This window comes from Xenopus laevis, chromosome 6L, assembly GCF_017654675.1.
Source record: "Xenopus laevis strain J_2021 chromosome 6L, Xenopus_laevis_v10.1, whole genome shotgun sequence".
In the NCBI taxonomy this organism is placed as follows: domain Eukaryota; kingdom Metazoa; phylum Chordata; class Amphibia; order Anura; family Pipidae; genus Xenopus; species Xenopus laevis.
In genome coordinates this window covers 139441095-139454813 of record NC_054381.1, presented here as the reverse complement: position 1 = coordinate 139454813, position 13719 = coordinate 139441095, and the positions used below count along the sequence as shown (strand labels likewise).

General features: G+C 39.9%; 1 protein-coding gene across 1 annotated transcript in view; it reads right to left on the bottom strand.

The window, feature by feature from the left end:
- Nucleotides 1-13719, bottom strand: part of nipal2.L (NIPA-like domain containing 2 L homeolog) — a 49483-nt gene that overhangs the window by 26077 nt on the left and 9687 nt on the right. The window contains 2 exon segments of the mRNA NM_001096248.1: nt 3628-3799; nt 5274-5342. Coding sequence (NP_001089717.1) covers nt 3628-3799; nt 5274-5342 — 241 coding nt within the window.

The window sequence follows — 13719 nt, the reverse complement described above, 5'->3', positions numbered from 1 at the left end:
TGGGGTCCCCAACCTTTTTTACCCATAAGTAGTGATGGGCGAATTTGCGCCGTTTCGCTGAAAAATTTGCAAATTTCGTGCGAAATTTGCAAAACGGCCGGCGCCCGTTTTTGACGCCGGCGTCCGTTTTTCGAAAAAAACAAATTCCCCGCGAATTCGCGCCTGGCGAATAAATTCGCCCATCACTACCCATAAGCCACATTCAGATGTAAAAGAGTTGGGGAGCAAAACAAGCACAAATAATGTTCCTGGGTGGTGCAGAATAAGTCCTGTGATTGGCTATTTTGTAGCCTCTATGTGGACTGCCTACTGGAGGCTCTGTTTGGCAGTACTCCTGGTTTTTATGGAACCAAAACTTGCTTCCAAGCCAGCTTTGAGGCCACTGGGAGCAACATCCAAGGGATAAGTGAGCAACATGTTGCTCACAAGCCACTGGTTGGGGATCACTGCATTAATCATTTTCTTTGTAAGGAATATATGATACTGGGGTAGCAATTGTGACTCCTGTAGTACATTGGGTTGACACCAAGACACATTCAAGTTCAAGAAAAGAGGGAAACATTCCTATCTGACTCAAACAAAGCAACCAGATCATTATGTACTACATGCATGCTGCAGGTAGAACAATAAAAGGGTATATCCAACTGGTTGCCATGGGTTATTGACCATGTGTAAATTTGCCAAGTTTTTATAAATTAACCACTACTATCTCCCTAAGCTGTTTATTGACTCATGAGTGTGTACCAGGTTCAATAGCTTTGGTAACATGAATTTTGTTGAATATTTTTGCCCCAGGTCTTGCGGCACCCAAGAGGAATCAAGTTAAGAATATGTCTTAAAGTAAAGCTCCAAATAACTATAGGCTTGATTTATTACTATTATGGAACTCCAGTGGCCAAAATCTCTCTTAGGGCTGAGACACACGGTCAGATTCGGGGTGACTAATGTCCCCGAACTGCCTACCCCTGCCTTCCCGACAGTTATAATGTAAATCACAGGCGGGATGGCACTTGGGGCTCTTTGTTTTCCGAAGTCACCTGAAGTTTTCTCGTGAGGCAACTTCGGAAAATGAGTGCCATCCCGCTGGCGATTTTCATTCTAGCCGGGGAGGCAGTTCGGGGAGGTTAGTCGTCTGAAGAAGAGGAGATTTGTTGCCGGGCGACTAATCTCCCCAAATCTGACTGTGTGTCTCTGCCCTTATAGTTTAGCACCAACACACTCCTCACACACTTTCCTTCCAAGGGGAAGGTTCATTTAATGGGTGACCTCCCACCCAGTTAATGTATGGCAGTATAGAAAATTCCATCAGGCAAGTACTGCACTGGCAAGTTGATGTGGTCCTCTACCAGTGTGTCTTCTGACAATCAGATAAGTCTGATTAGGTCCAGTACACAGGTAGGTAAATCAGGCAAAGATCTGCATGTCTGGTGACCTCACCACATGAGCAGATCTATTTGTGAACGGCCAGATTTAGACTTGTGTTTGCTTAACATCACATTCAGAAGGAAGGACCACTTTATTTTCCTAGCTAAACTGAAGAATGCCAAGGAGGTCACTGTTGCTCTTCTCTTCAGATCCACAGAGCCTGGAGTCGAACTTGCCCTCAGTAGACAGTTGTCTCTTTCTCTAGCCATGACTGGTGTCCGCTCCTTCTATTCCCTAACATCCCAGGAACCACCTGCCACTGAACCCAACATACCAATAACATAACTGAGCAAGCAAAATGAATAGAATATATAAACACATATAAGGAAAAGGAAAACACATCAAATCAAATATAATCATCATTTCCCACAGGACTTTCCCCCCTTCATACCCATGTGCATGTAGTAGAACATCCCTAGAGTTCCCAATCACTGGCTCTGCTTTGTGAATTTGAACGAGTTTACATATATCTGTCAAATTGCTTACACTCTGTTAGTGGACTATATAGGCTAACTTGAAATTAATGATTTCCCACAGTTTATGTATGTACAAATGTTTTTAGAGCAAACTAGTAACCAAGCAACGGCTCATCATGGCTAAAGGGCCTGGCAGTGAGGAGAAAAGACAGAATATGCACTGAAAGATAAGGAGAAACAGAACAGATAAATAAGTGCCTCTTATCTGCACAATCGCACCTCTATCACATTTATTCTGGTTAAAAGATTGGCTGCCATAGTAATGAAACAACACAGAACCCTTCATGAAGCTCGCTGCATATTAAGGCCTTTTGCTGATACTCATCTTTTTTTTTTATGTGGTTTAACAGAAACACAAAGCGTGACTTTCTAACAGCAATGACTTGCCAGCCGCAGCATGAGACTCAAATGGGAAAGGGGCAGTTGTTTTAACTTAAAAGAACATGTATTTTCCTATTTTGTATTCTGCAACTCACTTGGCAATGCCAAGGAGCCTGCCATTAGCTTCCAACTGCACCTTTTCTCAACCAAAATCTTACATTGAAACAATCCCCACACCTTTTGTCTCATACCCCTTTCTCCTTGTAAGATCTAATAAGAAGGGCACACTTTATCTTCCTTACCAGTTAGTATTTGTATATAATCTGTATAATTTATGTGTACACCCTTCTATGGTACAACACTGCAACATTTGTTATAGCAACTATATGGGCAACAACAGATGGTCTGAGAATACACAGGGTCTCACTCACTCAAATTATGCAGTTGGGGAGCTTACCCCATTTATTGCTTCGCCACAAATATCAACGTTTGAGGGGGGGCATACCTTTCCTTCGTCAGGATACAAATTACAGTGTATACCTTATAAGGGCAGAGACACAAGTCAGATTCGGGGATATTAGTCGCCCATTGACAAATCTTCTCTTCTTCGGAGCGACTAATCTCCCCGAACTGCCTTCCTGCCGGCGATTTTCATTCTAGCCAAAGGCAACGAGGCAACTTTGGAAAACGAAGCGCTCCAAGTGCCATCCTGCCGGCAATTTTCATTCTAGCCGGTGGGAAGGCAGTTTGAGAGATTAGCTTCTCCAAAAAAGAGGAGATTTGTCGCCGGGCGACTAATCTCCCGGAATCTGACCGCATGTCTCTGCCCTTTAGCCACAAACCACACATCCCTTACCCATAGTCCCTCATTATCCAATTAGTCTAATTGGACTAATTGGATTAATTGGATAATAAAGACTATGGGACTAAGTAGGCCATGTAGTGGCACCTGGGCAGAGCAGAGGGGCTATGTTAAGAGAACAGCTCAGAGGCAAAGCAACTATAAATCAACCCTTATGCCATCTGACACCTGTGGTATTTACAATATAAATGCATATGTTTTCTTTTGGCACTGCTACGTGCCTAGGAAAAAGTTGAGGTGAAGAATAGATGCAGACAAATCTCCTGATATGCTATGAGCTCTGACGTGGCAATGGAATACTGTATGCAGCACGCGTAGGGTGTATGTGTACTCCTATTTATCTGTGTTTCGTTTAGCTAATAGTAAGGTTCCCTCGAAGAATAAATAAAACTCCAAGGCTGCCAGATTTTGCGGGCCCATGCAATAAGCTGTGTGTTTGCAATATACAGTCCAGTAAGAGGAATATTATTGAAAACAAATCCAGTTATTGTGTGTTTGATGCACTTGGGTGTCATTATTCCTACTCAAATAGAAGCAACTCACCTATTACAGCCACACATCCTAAAGGTGCAATGAGTGTCGCTGGAGCAAAGCCATAGGCTGTGAAGTTTCCAAGCTCTCCGACGCCCATAAGCAACATTCCCAACCACCATAACTTGCTTTTGTAATAGGGTAAGGGGTCTTGTCGACATGCGAGCCGTATATGTGTGTATTTCTGAAACAGAATGTTTGGAACCATTAATGTTAACAACAATTAGTAAATGCAAAAATGCAGGGCATGGCTGTGTGTGAGCAGAGAAGGGCACAGCCCGAGTTACACACACACACTCTGTAGGGGAAAAGGGTATACTTTTAATTGGCACAGCAGAGAATGAACAGTCACAACTTAAAATGGAACGTTTATTGTCAATTATTATTATAAAAATGCTTTATTCAACCACTTTAAGGTAAAACAGTTATTAGCCAACTCTATGACTTTTTGTTCTTTAGTATCGATTCTTACTTTTGCTACAATACTTTCTTAATGCAAGTGCCTGATCAGAAGCCTCATGTAGCATTCTAGGACCCAAGATACCTAGATTTGTTTTCAAAACGTTTCACTTTCAGTGTGTACCGTTTCTTAATTGCACCAAATTTACAACACTGTCTAGTATTGGTTGCTACTAGAAAAGTTTCAAATGTCTTAGCGTTTGAGTATTAAGTACGTAGTACAGATTACTTTTGTTTTAGCTTTCTCTGCTGTACTTAATGGTATTCCTGTTTATTTATTTCTAGGCTATCTGGTTACTGGCACACACAAATACTTCCAATTCTCCCCGCTCCATTAATTGCTCAAGTAATTCTATTAGCTACAATCTAGAGTGAAGGGTGAGGGCACTGTGATCTGTTCCCCATGGTGTCTACTAACAAATGCCAAGTACCGAAGCAACCACATGGGGCTAAATTAGGTTTACCGAGTATTTCTAAATTTAATTATGAAAAACTATTGATCTCAACACATACTACCTGGGAGATTTAATTTATCTCAGTGTTTGTGTATCAAAAAGTCTTTGCTATCAGCTAGGTCAATTTCATCCTGTCTGGTTTGCTCACTATGCTAATACTACTTGATTCCAACTAAACTGGAGATTAAAACCCTCTTCAAGATCTTTCCCTCTTCTCGTTATTGTTAGCCCATAATTCATTCTATAATTGGCAACTGGAACTATTCCCCGCAGTGCCTACTACCGAATAGAGGGTGCCTCGGGAACCAAGGGGAGATGATCAAGCTTCAATGGTTCAATTCAGTTTAAAAATGTGCAAGAAACCCTCTTCCCCTGAGCCAAATGAAAGTGTCCGCTTTTCCTTTTATAATCAAATGCATGGCTGCATGTTCTGCAGGTGCAGCTAACTGTACTAGGATTGATCACCTCCAAGGAAATATAAACCATGAAAACAAATGAATGTAAACGTAAATTGTTAATGACACTGTAAAATTACGAAGAACACTGCTCTAAGCACTTTGGTATTGTACAAAAGTAAAAAAATCTTGTTTTTTTCAGTTGAATTGTACATATTTCCATAGCATTGTTACATTTATTTACACATTTACTTTTATTGGTCCATGCAGTATATTGCTAGTGTTCTGCACACTGTAGTAAGCTGGCTGGTTGCAGGGAGCTTATGCACTGGATATAGAAATGAGTTACCTGGATATTAAGTGAGATGCTTATTAAGAAACTTCCGAAGATTGACAAAACAATGCCGAGGATTTCAGTCTGAAAAAAAAAGGAAGACGTTTGGTTAAGAACAATATTAAAAACAATAAAAACATATTGGTCTGAAAGAGGACTGGGTTTATTGGAAGGCTACAAAGGCCTGGGCCTAGGGTGGCAGGACTGCTGGGTGGCATGCCACCTAATTAAAGGGGTGGTTCACCTTTAAAGGGATTTGGTCATGATTTTTATGATGTACCGGTAGTTTTTATTTGTAAATTACACTGTTTACATTGCAAACAATTCACTCAAAAATATAAAATTAAATTCCTGAACCAGCAAGTGTATTTTTTTAGTTATAATATTGGTGTGTAGGCTCCATCTTAGGTCATTTTACCTGGTCATGTGCTTTCAGAAAGAGCCAGCACTTTAGGATGGAACTGCTTTCTGACAGGCTGTTGTTTCTCTTACTCAATGTAACTGAATGTGTCGCAGTGGGACCTGGATTTTACCATTGAGTGTTGTTCTTAGATCTACCAAGCAGCTGTTATTTTGTGTTAGGGAGCTGCTTTCTGGTTACCTTCCCATTGTTCTGTTGTTAGGCTGCTGGGAGGGGGAGGGGAGATATCACTCCAACCTGTAGTACAGCAGTAAAGAGTTAGCGCACAAGTCACATGACTGGGGGCAGCTGGGAAACTGACAATATGTCTAACCCCATGTCAGAATTCAAAATGAAATATAAAAAAAAATCTGTTTGCTCTTTAGAGAAACGGATTACAGTGCATAATTCTGCTGGAGCAGCATTATTAACTGATGCGTTTGGGAAAATAAAAATTCCCATTACAGTATCCCTTTAAGTTAATTTTTTTTTTTAATCTCTGTTTACTTGTTATTTTACAATAAATCACATGTTCTTCAAAACATGGTGGTTGGCTGTGTTATTTAATTTTCTGTTTTGTTTTTTGGTACATAAGTTGTATCATCGGTAACAAAGTTAAAAATATAACGATAAACAATAAGAATAAAGCAATGAATAAGGAAAAAAATAAAAAGCCATAAAAAAAAAATTCTGAACAAGTGAACCTAAAAAATTACCTCCAGTAATCAGCGTATCTGACATTGACTGGTTTCTATGATACACATCTGATATTTGTCATTATATTGCTTACAACAGTAGAAATAGCCTGTATTCTATACATACGGTACCTGTTTTGTACAGGTTAGTTTAGATCTGTGGGAAATCAGTGATATCTTTATGATATCTGGATATCTTTTTTATATTATTATTTTTAAATTCTTCCCAAGGTTGCCATATAATGATGCGAGTCTCTTTTGTTCTCAATTATTGCGGTTAGGTAATGCATTTCCTGGTTATAATTGAGTCTGGAAATGTATTGTGCTAATGATAGCGTGGGAGAGATCCAGTTCAATGCTATAACCCATCGAGCAGCAGCCCATAATTGTAGTAGTAAGTATTTGGCAAATTTGGTTATATCTGGGAAGGGGTAATTCAGCAAAAAATGTTTTGGGAATCATGTTAGGGGAACCTTTAGTATTAGTGAGGCTATCTGGACTATATAATTCCAAAAATGTTCTACTATGGGACAGGACCACCAAGAATGCTTATAATCACCTACTTCCTTACAACCTCGGAAGCACTTGGGGAAGAGTCGGGATGTATAGCCTTCTTACGTTTTGGAGTGATATACCATCGTGAAAGTATTTTGTGGGTAATTTTTAGTATGTTCTAGAATGTCCAATTCTTAGCAACTTTTCAATTGGTCTTCATTTTTTAATCATTTTTAAGAAAAATTATTTGGCTTCTTCTGACTCTTTCCTACTTTCAAAGGAAGGTCCAGGGTTGGACTGGGCAGACGGGATACCGGGAAAAAACCCGGTGGGCCCCAAGCTCTACTAGGCCCGCCGACCCAAATCTGCACCCTGGTTTTCTTCCTTTCCCGGTTACGGCAATAAGCAGTAGGTGCATGCTGACGCTAATGTGCGCGCGCGCCTGTGTACACACAGCTGCGGTTGTTGCCGGACAGAAGGCCCTGAGGCAGCAGCCCCAGTGGCGTAACGAGATATTACTGGGCCCCACAGCAAATTAACTTTGAGGCCCAAAAAAATATAGAGATTAACCTTTTTTACCAATATTTATATTGGTTTTATATGAATTAGTGCCTCATGGGGCCCCTATACCTCCTGGGCCCCCCTGCAGATGCAGGGTCTGCTTCCTCTGTAGTTACGCCCCTGAGTAGCCCCTAGGGTCCGGAGGGGGGCCCTGAGGCAGAAGCCCCGGTGGGCCCAGGCCCCCCAGTCCGACCCTGGGGGGGTCACTGACCCCATCTAAAAAAACAAATGTTTTGTAAGGCTAAAAAAGTATTGTTAGTGCTACTTTCTATTGCTCATTATTCTATTCAGGGTGTTTCCTATTCATATTCCAGTCTCTCATTCAAAGCTATGCATGGTTGCTAGGGTAATTTGGACCTTAGCTACCAGATTGCTGAAATTGCAAATCTGAGAGCTGCTCAATAAAAGGCTAAATAACTCATATACCACAAATAATAAAAAATGAAAACCAATTGCAAATTGTCTCAGAATATCACTCTTTACATTATACTAAAAGTTAACTCAAAGGTGAACAACCCTTTTAATTCCAAAGCACTGGGAGGCACAGGAGATTTGACATTTAAAGGAGAAGGAAAGCTCCAAGACAGTTTATTGCCAATAGAATAGCCACAATAGTGCAAGCTAGAACGCTATATTTATTCTGCAGAATGCTTTACCATACCTGAGTAAACAGCTCTAGACACTGTCTTTGTTTGTTTAGGATACAAGCTGCCATATAAGCTTGGTGTGACATCACTTCCTACCTGAGTCTCTCCCTGCTCACTAACAGCTCTGAGCTCAGATTACAGCAGGGATGGGAGGAGGGAGGGGGAGAGGAGCAAACTGAGCATGCTCAAGGCCGTGCCCTGGAGGTTTAAGCTGAAAACAGGAAGTCTGATACAGAAGCCCATGTGTACACAATAAAAGCAAAGAAATGTGGTGTTTCTTTTGACAGAGGACTCAGAGCAGCATTACTTTGAGGGTTTACTGGTGTATTTATATAGACCTTTCTGATAAAGCTTACTTAATTTTAGCCTTTCCTTCTCCTTTAAAACTCCCCTCTGTCAAAACCTCATTGGTCAAGACCCAATGACTGCAAACCTGTGCAGGTTATATATAGGGAAGAATTATACCAACTTGTGCAATGAGGAAACCTGTGCATGCACGAATTGGGAGTCGGGGGGAGCAGGAAAGCAAGAGTGATAAGTCCATCTGGCCTGCTCTGAAAAAGAATTCTCTGACTAAATTGACTTTAAGCCCTCTAAACAATGTGTGTCAGGCTTCCCCCAGCGATAGTCTGAATATTATAAAGATAAAGAAATTCTCAACCATAAAGTGTGAAATAAGTGCTGCCTGTGACAAGCTTTTCAATGCACTTTCCTATGAAAACACAGACACAGCTATACTATTTTAAACACAATTAGACACCTCTCAATTTCCTTGCTGGAGCGTATGCGCACAATTAAAACAAATCATCCGTCCACTGATCTGCTCCTTATCTCACTTCCTGCCAAACGCAGCATCTGGCGAAGGGAGGAGTTTGTTTATACAGCTCTTCAATGGACAGCACAATGCTTCCAAGAACCAGAATCAGAACGTGACTCTACTTTGAAGCGGTTGTTCACCTTCCAACACTTTTTTCAGTTCAGATGGTTTCAGATAGATCAACAGAATTAAAGACTTTTTCCAATGACTTTCTATTTTCTATGTGTGACAGTTTTTCTAATATTGAAGTGTAAAGTGTCATTTCTTACCTTCTAAAGCAGCTCTTAGAGGGGGGGGTCGCCGACCCTGTAAACTGTTCTAAATTGATACATTTAGTTGATACTTTTCTTATCTGTGTCTCTGCTGAGCAGAATTCCTGAGTTTCGTTAAAGGCAGCTGTTAGAATTGATACAATAGTTGCTAATACTCAGTGCCAGAACTATCGGGGGAGCAGGGGGTGTGAGCGGGCCAGTACGTACGGCGGGGGGCGGGGCCCGGCTGCGCGTCACGCACCAGGGCCCGCCCCCCCTAGTTACGCTACTGCTAATACTCCAGAGATACTGCTGAGAAATGTATGAACTCAATTTATCAATTCAGGTTCAGAGTCTGCACCTGAATTACTGAGCTGCCAGACAGGTACATTCAACTTCAAACTTAGATTTTGGAAAAACGTTAAAAAATAAAAAAAAATTAAAAGTAATTGGAAAAAGTCTATTTCTGGTGAACAATCTGAAAACAACTAAACTGAAAAAAGTGTTGCAAGGTGAACAAACCCTTTAACTTTCTGGTTTTTGTTTAGTGCAGAGAAATAAGAAAATACATAAAGCATTCCTTATAAAAAAAAAAAAAAAAAAGTATTTTTAGCACATGTACCATTCATTGATCTAATGCAGAAGGGGATATAATGAATTTTCTTAAAACTTCAATCCACATGTGTCGCTTCTGCGTTCGCTTGTGCGTTTACGTTAATCATAAGACATAAACTCCTATCTCCTTCCTGCCATGTGAGCTACCCTTAGGATTGCAGCTGAACCAGTTTTACTGTAGGCTTTGAGTAAATCTCTAATGAATGGAGTGGCACATATTTAATAACCCCCCTGTTATTAAATTATATGCAGTGATCAAAGAAAAATGTCATGACAGCTGCTAAAAAAGTGTGAGCACATTTAGGGATGTGTATCTATGGGGGCAGACAATAACCTGCTTCCTATACCTGAAGACATTTGAGGAGAATTCCCTATTCTTTACACATACAAATGGCAAAAATGAATACACAATAGTATTACATGAAATACTACTAGCTTTAGGCAAATCTGTGCTGTGAAATGGCGAAAAAAAAAAAAAAATTTGATGTGAGCGAAAATTTTTATAAGTGCGACTATTTGGTCCAAATGCATTAAAGTCAATGGGCGTCCGAATAATTTTGACGCGTGCCAATGTTTTTTTATGCGGCAGATTTTTCACTGCAGTATCACGAAATAATTCGCTTGTGGCAAAAAGCGGAAATTTGCAGCGAATTTGTGTCTATTCGCCCATTACTAAATACTATATGAAGTATAGAAGCTATGCCATCCCCTAGATAAACAACCTAAATGCTCTTGATATTCATACAGGCAAGGCCTACCAGGAGTCTAGAGCAAATGATATATAAAGAATGCCATGTTTGAAAAATGCTTTTAACTATGAATTATTAAAACTTCATGGTGCAGGCAACTAATGCTTGAACTAAACAAATTTTAATATTCGTGTTTTACAAGGCAGACCAACATAAATCACTAGGCATATGCAGGTCCCAGGATATTGCATCTGAAAGGAGGCATTAAACAAGATAAATTCATGCGCTGCTGTATGAAGCTGCTTTATATATCACAGAATGGTTCCTCGTGAAGGAGCTTTCATGGTTAGCAAGCAATTACAGCAATCACAATTAGAGCATATCCCTGTATGCAAAATCGGTTATCCTGTTGTGTTGTCAGTGCAGTCTGTCTAGATTAGAAATAAGACAAAACAATGTTGCATTTGCTGTAGAATCATTATGGCAAATGATAGTGACAGTATGTTCAACCTACCGATGTTGTGCCCAGGCACAAATTACCATTGTGTTTTGCCAAATGGACCTCAGTTATTACAATGATCCTCTTTATCATTTCTAGGGTTTCACCATCAAATTGGCATCTTTGGGTGGTCCTGTAGCCAAGTGACTAGATCTCTGCAGGGTTGTAATTCAAATTATGTCCATTATTAAGATGCTCATTAATAATTAATATTACATCATTGTTCTAAAGGTGGCCATAGATGCAAAGATCCGCTCGTTTGGCGACATCGCCAAACAAGACGATCTTTTCCCGATATGCCACTGACGGGCATGGCTATATATCGGGGGTAATCTGAACATTCGGCCCTATGGCTGAACAATCGGATTACAATGAGAGCGCAATGGGCTCGGACGGGAGGGTCGGGACAAAATCAAACCTGTCTGACCGACCAAACTCCGCCGGACGAAAAATGTCGGTACTCTCCACTCTTTGCGTCTATGGCCACCTTAAGTCTCTCTACCTAAGTGATCCCCAACCAGTGGCTCGTAAGAAACATGTTGCTCACCAACTCCTTGGATGTTGCTCTCAGTGGTCTTAAAGCAGGGGCTTATTTTTGAATTCCAGGTTTGGAGGCAAGTTTTGGTTACATAAAAAGCAGGTGTACTGCCAAATAGAGCCTCCCTTAGACTGTCAGTCCACATAGGGGCTACCAAATAGCAGGGACTTTTTTCATGGTTGTGTTGCTCCCCAACTCTTTTTACATCCGAATGTTGCTCATGGGTAAAAAAAAGTAGGGAACCCCTGATCTACATATAGAAGCTTATGCAGGACAACACCTTTTGTGATGGTGCACCAAGTTCCCACAGTGTCTAGGTTTACTGAATCTACACAATGAGAAGAAAATTACAAAACTACCAAGGAAAGGAATAAAATGTTACTAAAGGCAATGCAAAATATTTGGGGCCAAGTCCCTCTTTGGATGAAGAGAGGTAGCAAACTGAAACAGAGACATATATACCACTGTAAATGAGTTACTTTATAGCCAATTAAAAAACATAGTTTACACCAGAGGAAGTCATAATAATGTTCTCTCATCATCATTTGCAACATCTGGGAGAAAGTTATATCACTGTCCTCAGGTTTGCATTTTATATATCCAGAGAAACAGGACTACATGCATTTCATGTAAAATATAAGCATATATCAGGCATTCTCCAAATCCATCATTTTTAATTGGCCACAGAAGTAGGGGAAAATGGTGAACTGAATCTGAACCATAATTTCAATGTTCAACTCTGAGCATAGATATTTTATTCATCTGCAAAAACAACTTTTGTCACCTTCACTCTCAAACAGAACCGTATCAAATTAAGGGTTTGACCAAATACAAAGGGGTTGGCCTAAACCAGATGCTGGAATGTGGCAAGCTTGGGTAGGCCAAGGACTAGAAGTGCATTAAGGGAATTCTGGCCCTGAATAATGCGAAATCTTTCATCAAGGCCATGTTGTGTCAATAAAGAATGGTACACAAGGTTTGGGGGCTTTTACACACATTTTTGCAATCGACCAGAAGACCAGCAGAGGTCTATAGACCAACGGTTGAAACCCTACAAAATGAAAATACCTATTTTTTTGTTAAACCTTTGTTTCTGATTATGTTTTACTTTATATTTGATCACTATCAAAGTCATATTTTAAGCTGATCTGAATTCAGCTCCTATGGTCCACAAGCAAATATTCAAGAGTTGGCAATCACGCAATGACCACAATCGTACACCAAATTCGTTCTACATAAGAAATAGTTTAACTGATTAAAGCCCCAGTACAATATATACATTGTAAATATTTCTTATAACTCATCTATTTTGCAATCCCTTAAAGTTCACCTTTGAGTTAACTATAAGTATGATGTAAGGAATGATATTCTGTGTCAATTTGCAATAGGTTTTCATATTTGAGTTATTAAGCTTTTTATTCAGCAGCTCTCCAGTTTGCAATTTCACCAATCACGTTGCTAGGGACTAAATTACCCTAGCAACCATGCACTGGTTTTGAATAAGAGACTGGAATATGAACAGGAGAGGGACTGAAAAGAAAGAGGAGTAATAAAAAATAGCAATAACAACCTTGCAGCTTTACAAAGCATTTGTTTTTAGATCAGTGACTGTTTTGAAAACTGAAAAGAATCAGAAAAAAAGGCAAATAATTAAAAAAAACTATAAAAAAAGAAATAATGAAGACCAATTGAAAAGTTGCGGAGAATTGGTCATTCTATAAAATAATTAAAGTTAGCTTTTAGGTGAACCACCCCTTTAACCAGTATTGCCACATTCTGGTTGGTTAGAACCATTCTCAGGAACCAGCCCAGGTTAAGACTAAATCATCATCTAATCAAAAAATTCTAGATGACAGAGCCTGGGTTTTGATTTAAAGCAGCTCGTGACCTTGCTCTCATCTCTGATTTCCCTCTGGCTTCTGTTCCACCCTATCCCGTGATTTATTATGAAATATTTTCCTGGACAGAAAGATGATCAGCAAAACCAAACGGGTCCCTACAGATGTGAAAAAGTGAAACACTGATGCTTAAAAATGTATGACCAAATATATTACACTCTTGATTTGAACTCCAAAACAGCCATTTGTTGTGCAAAACACCAGGGATCCAAAACATAAAATGGGGGTTCCACTGTATATCTATAATTTTATGAGATATTTATTTTGCATTTCCCCTTGGTTTCTCTAAAAGTATTAATATATACAGTAAACTTTAGATTATACTGCCTAAACTGCCATTGTCTTGTCCATTGTGT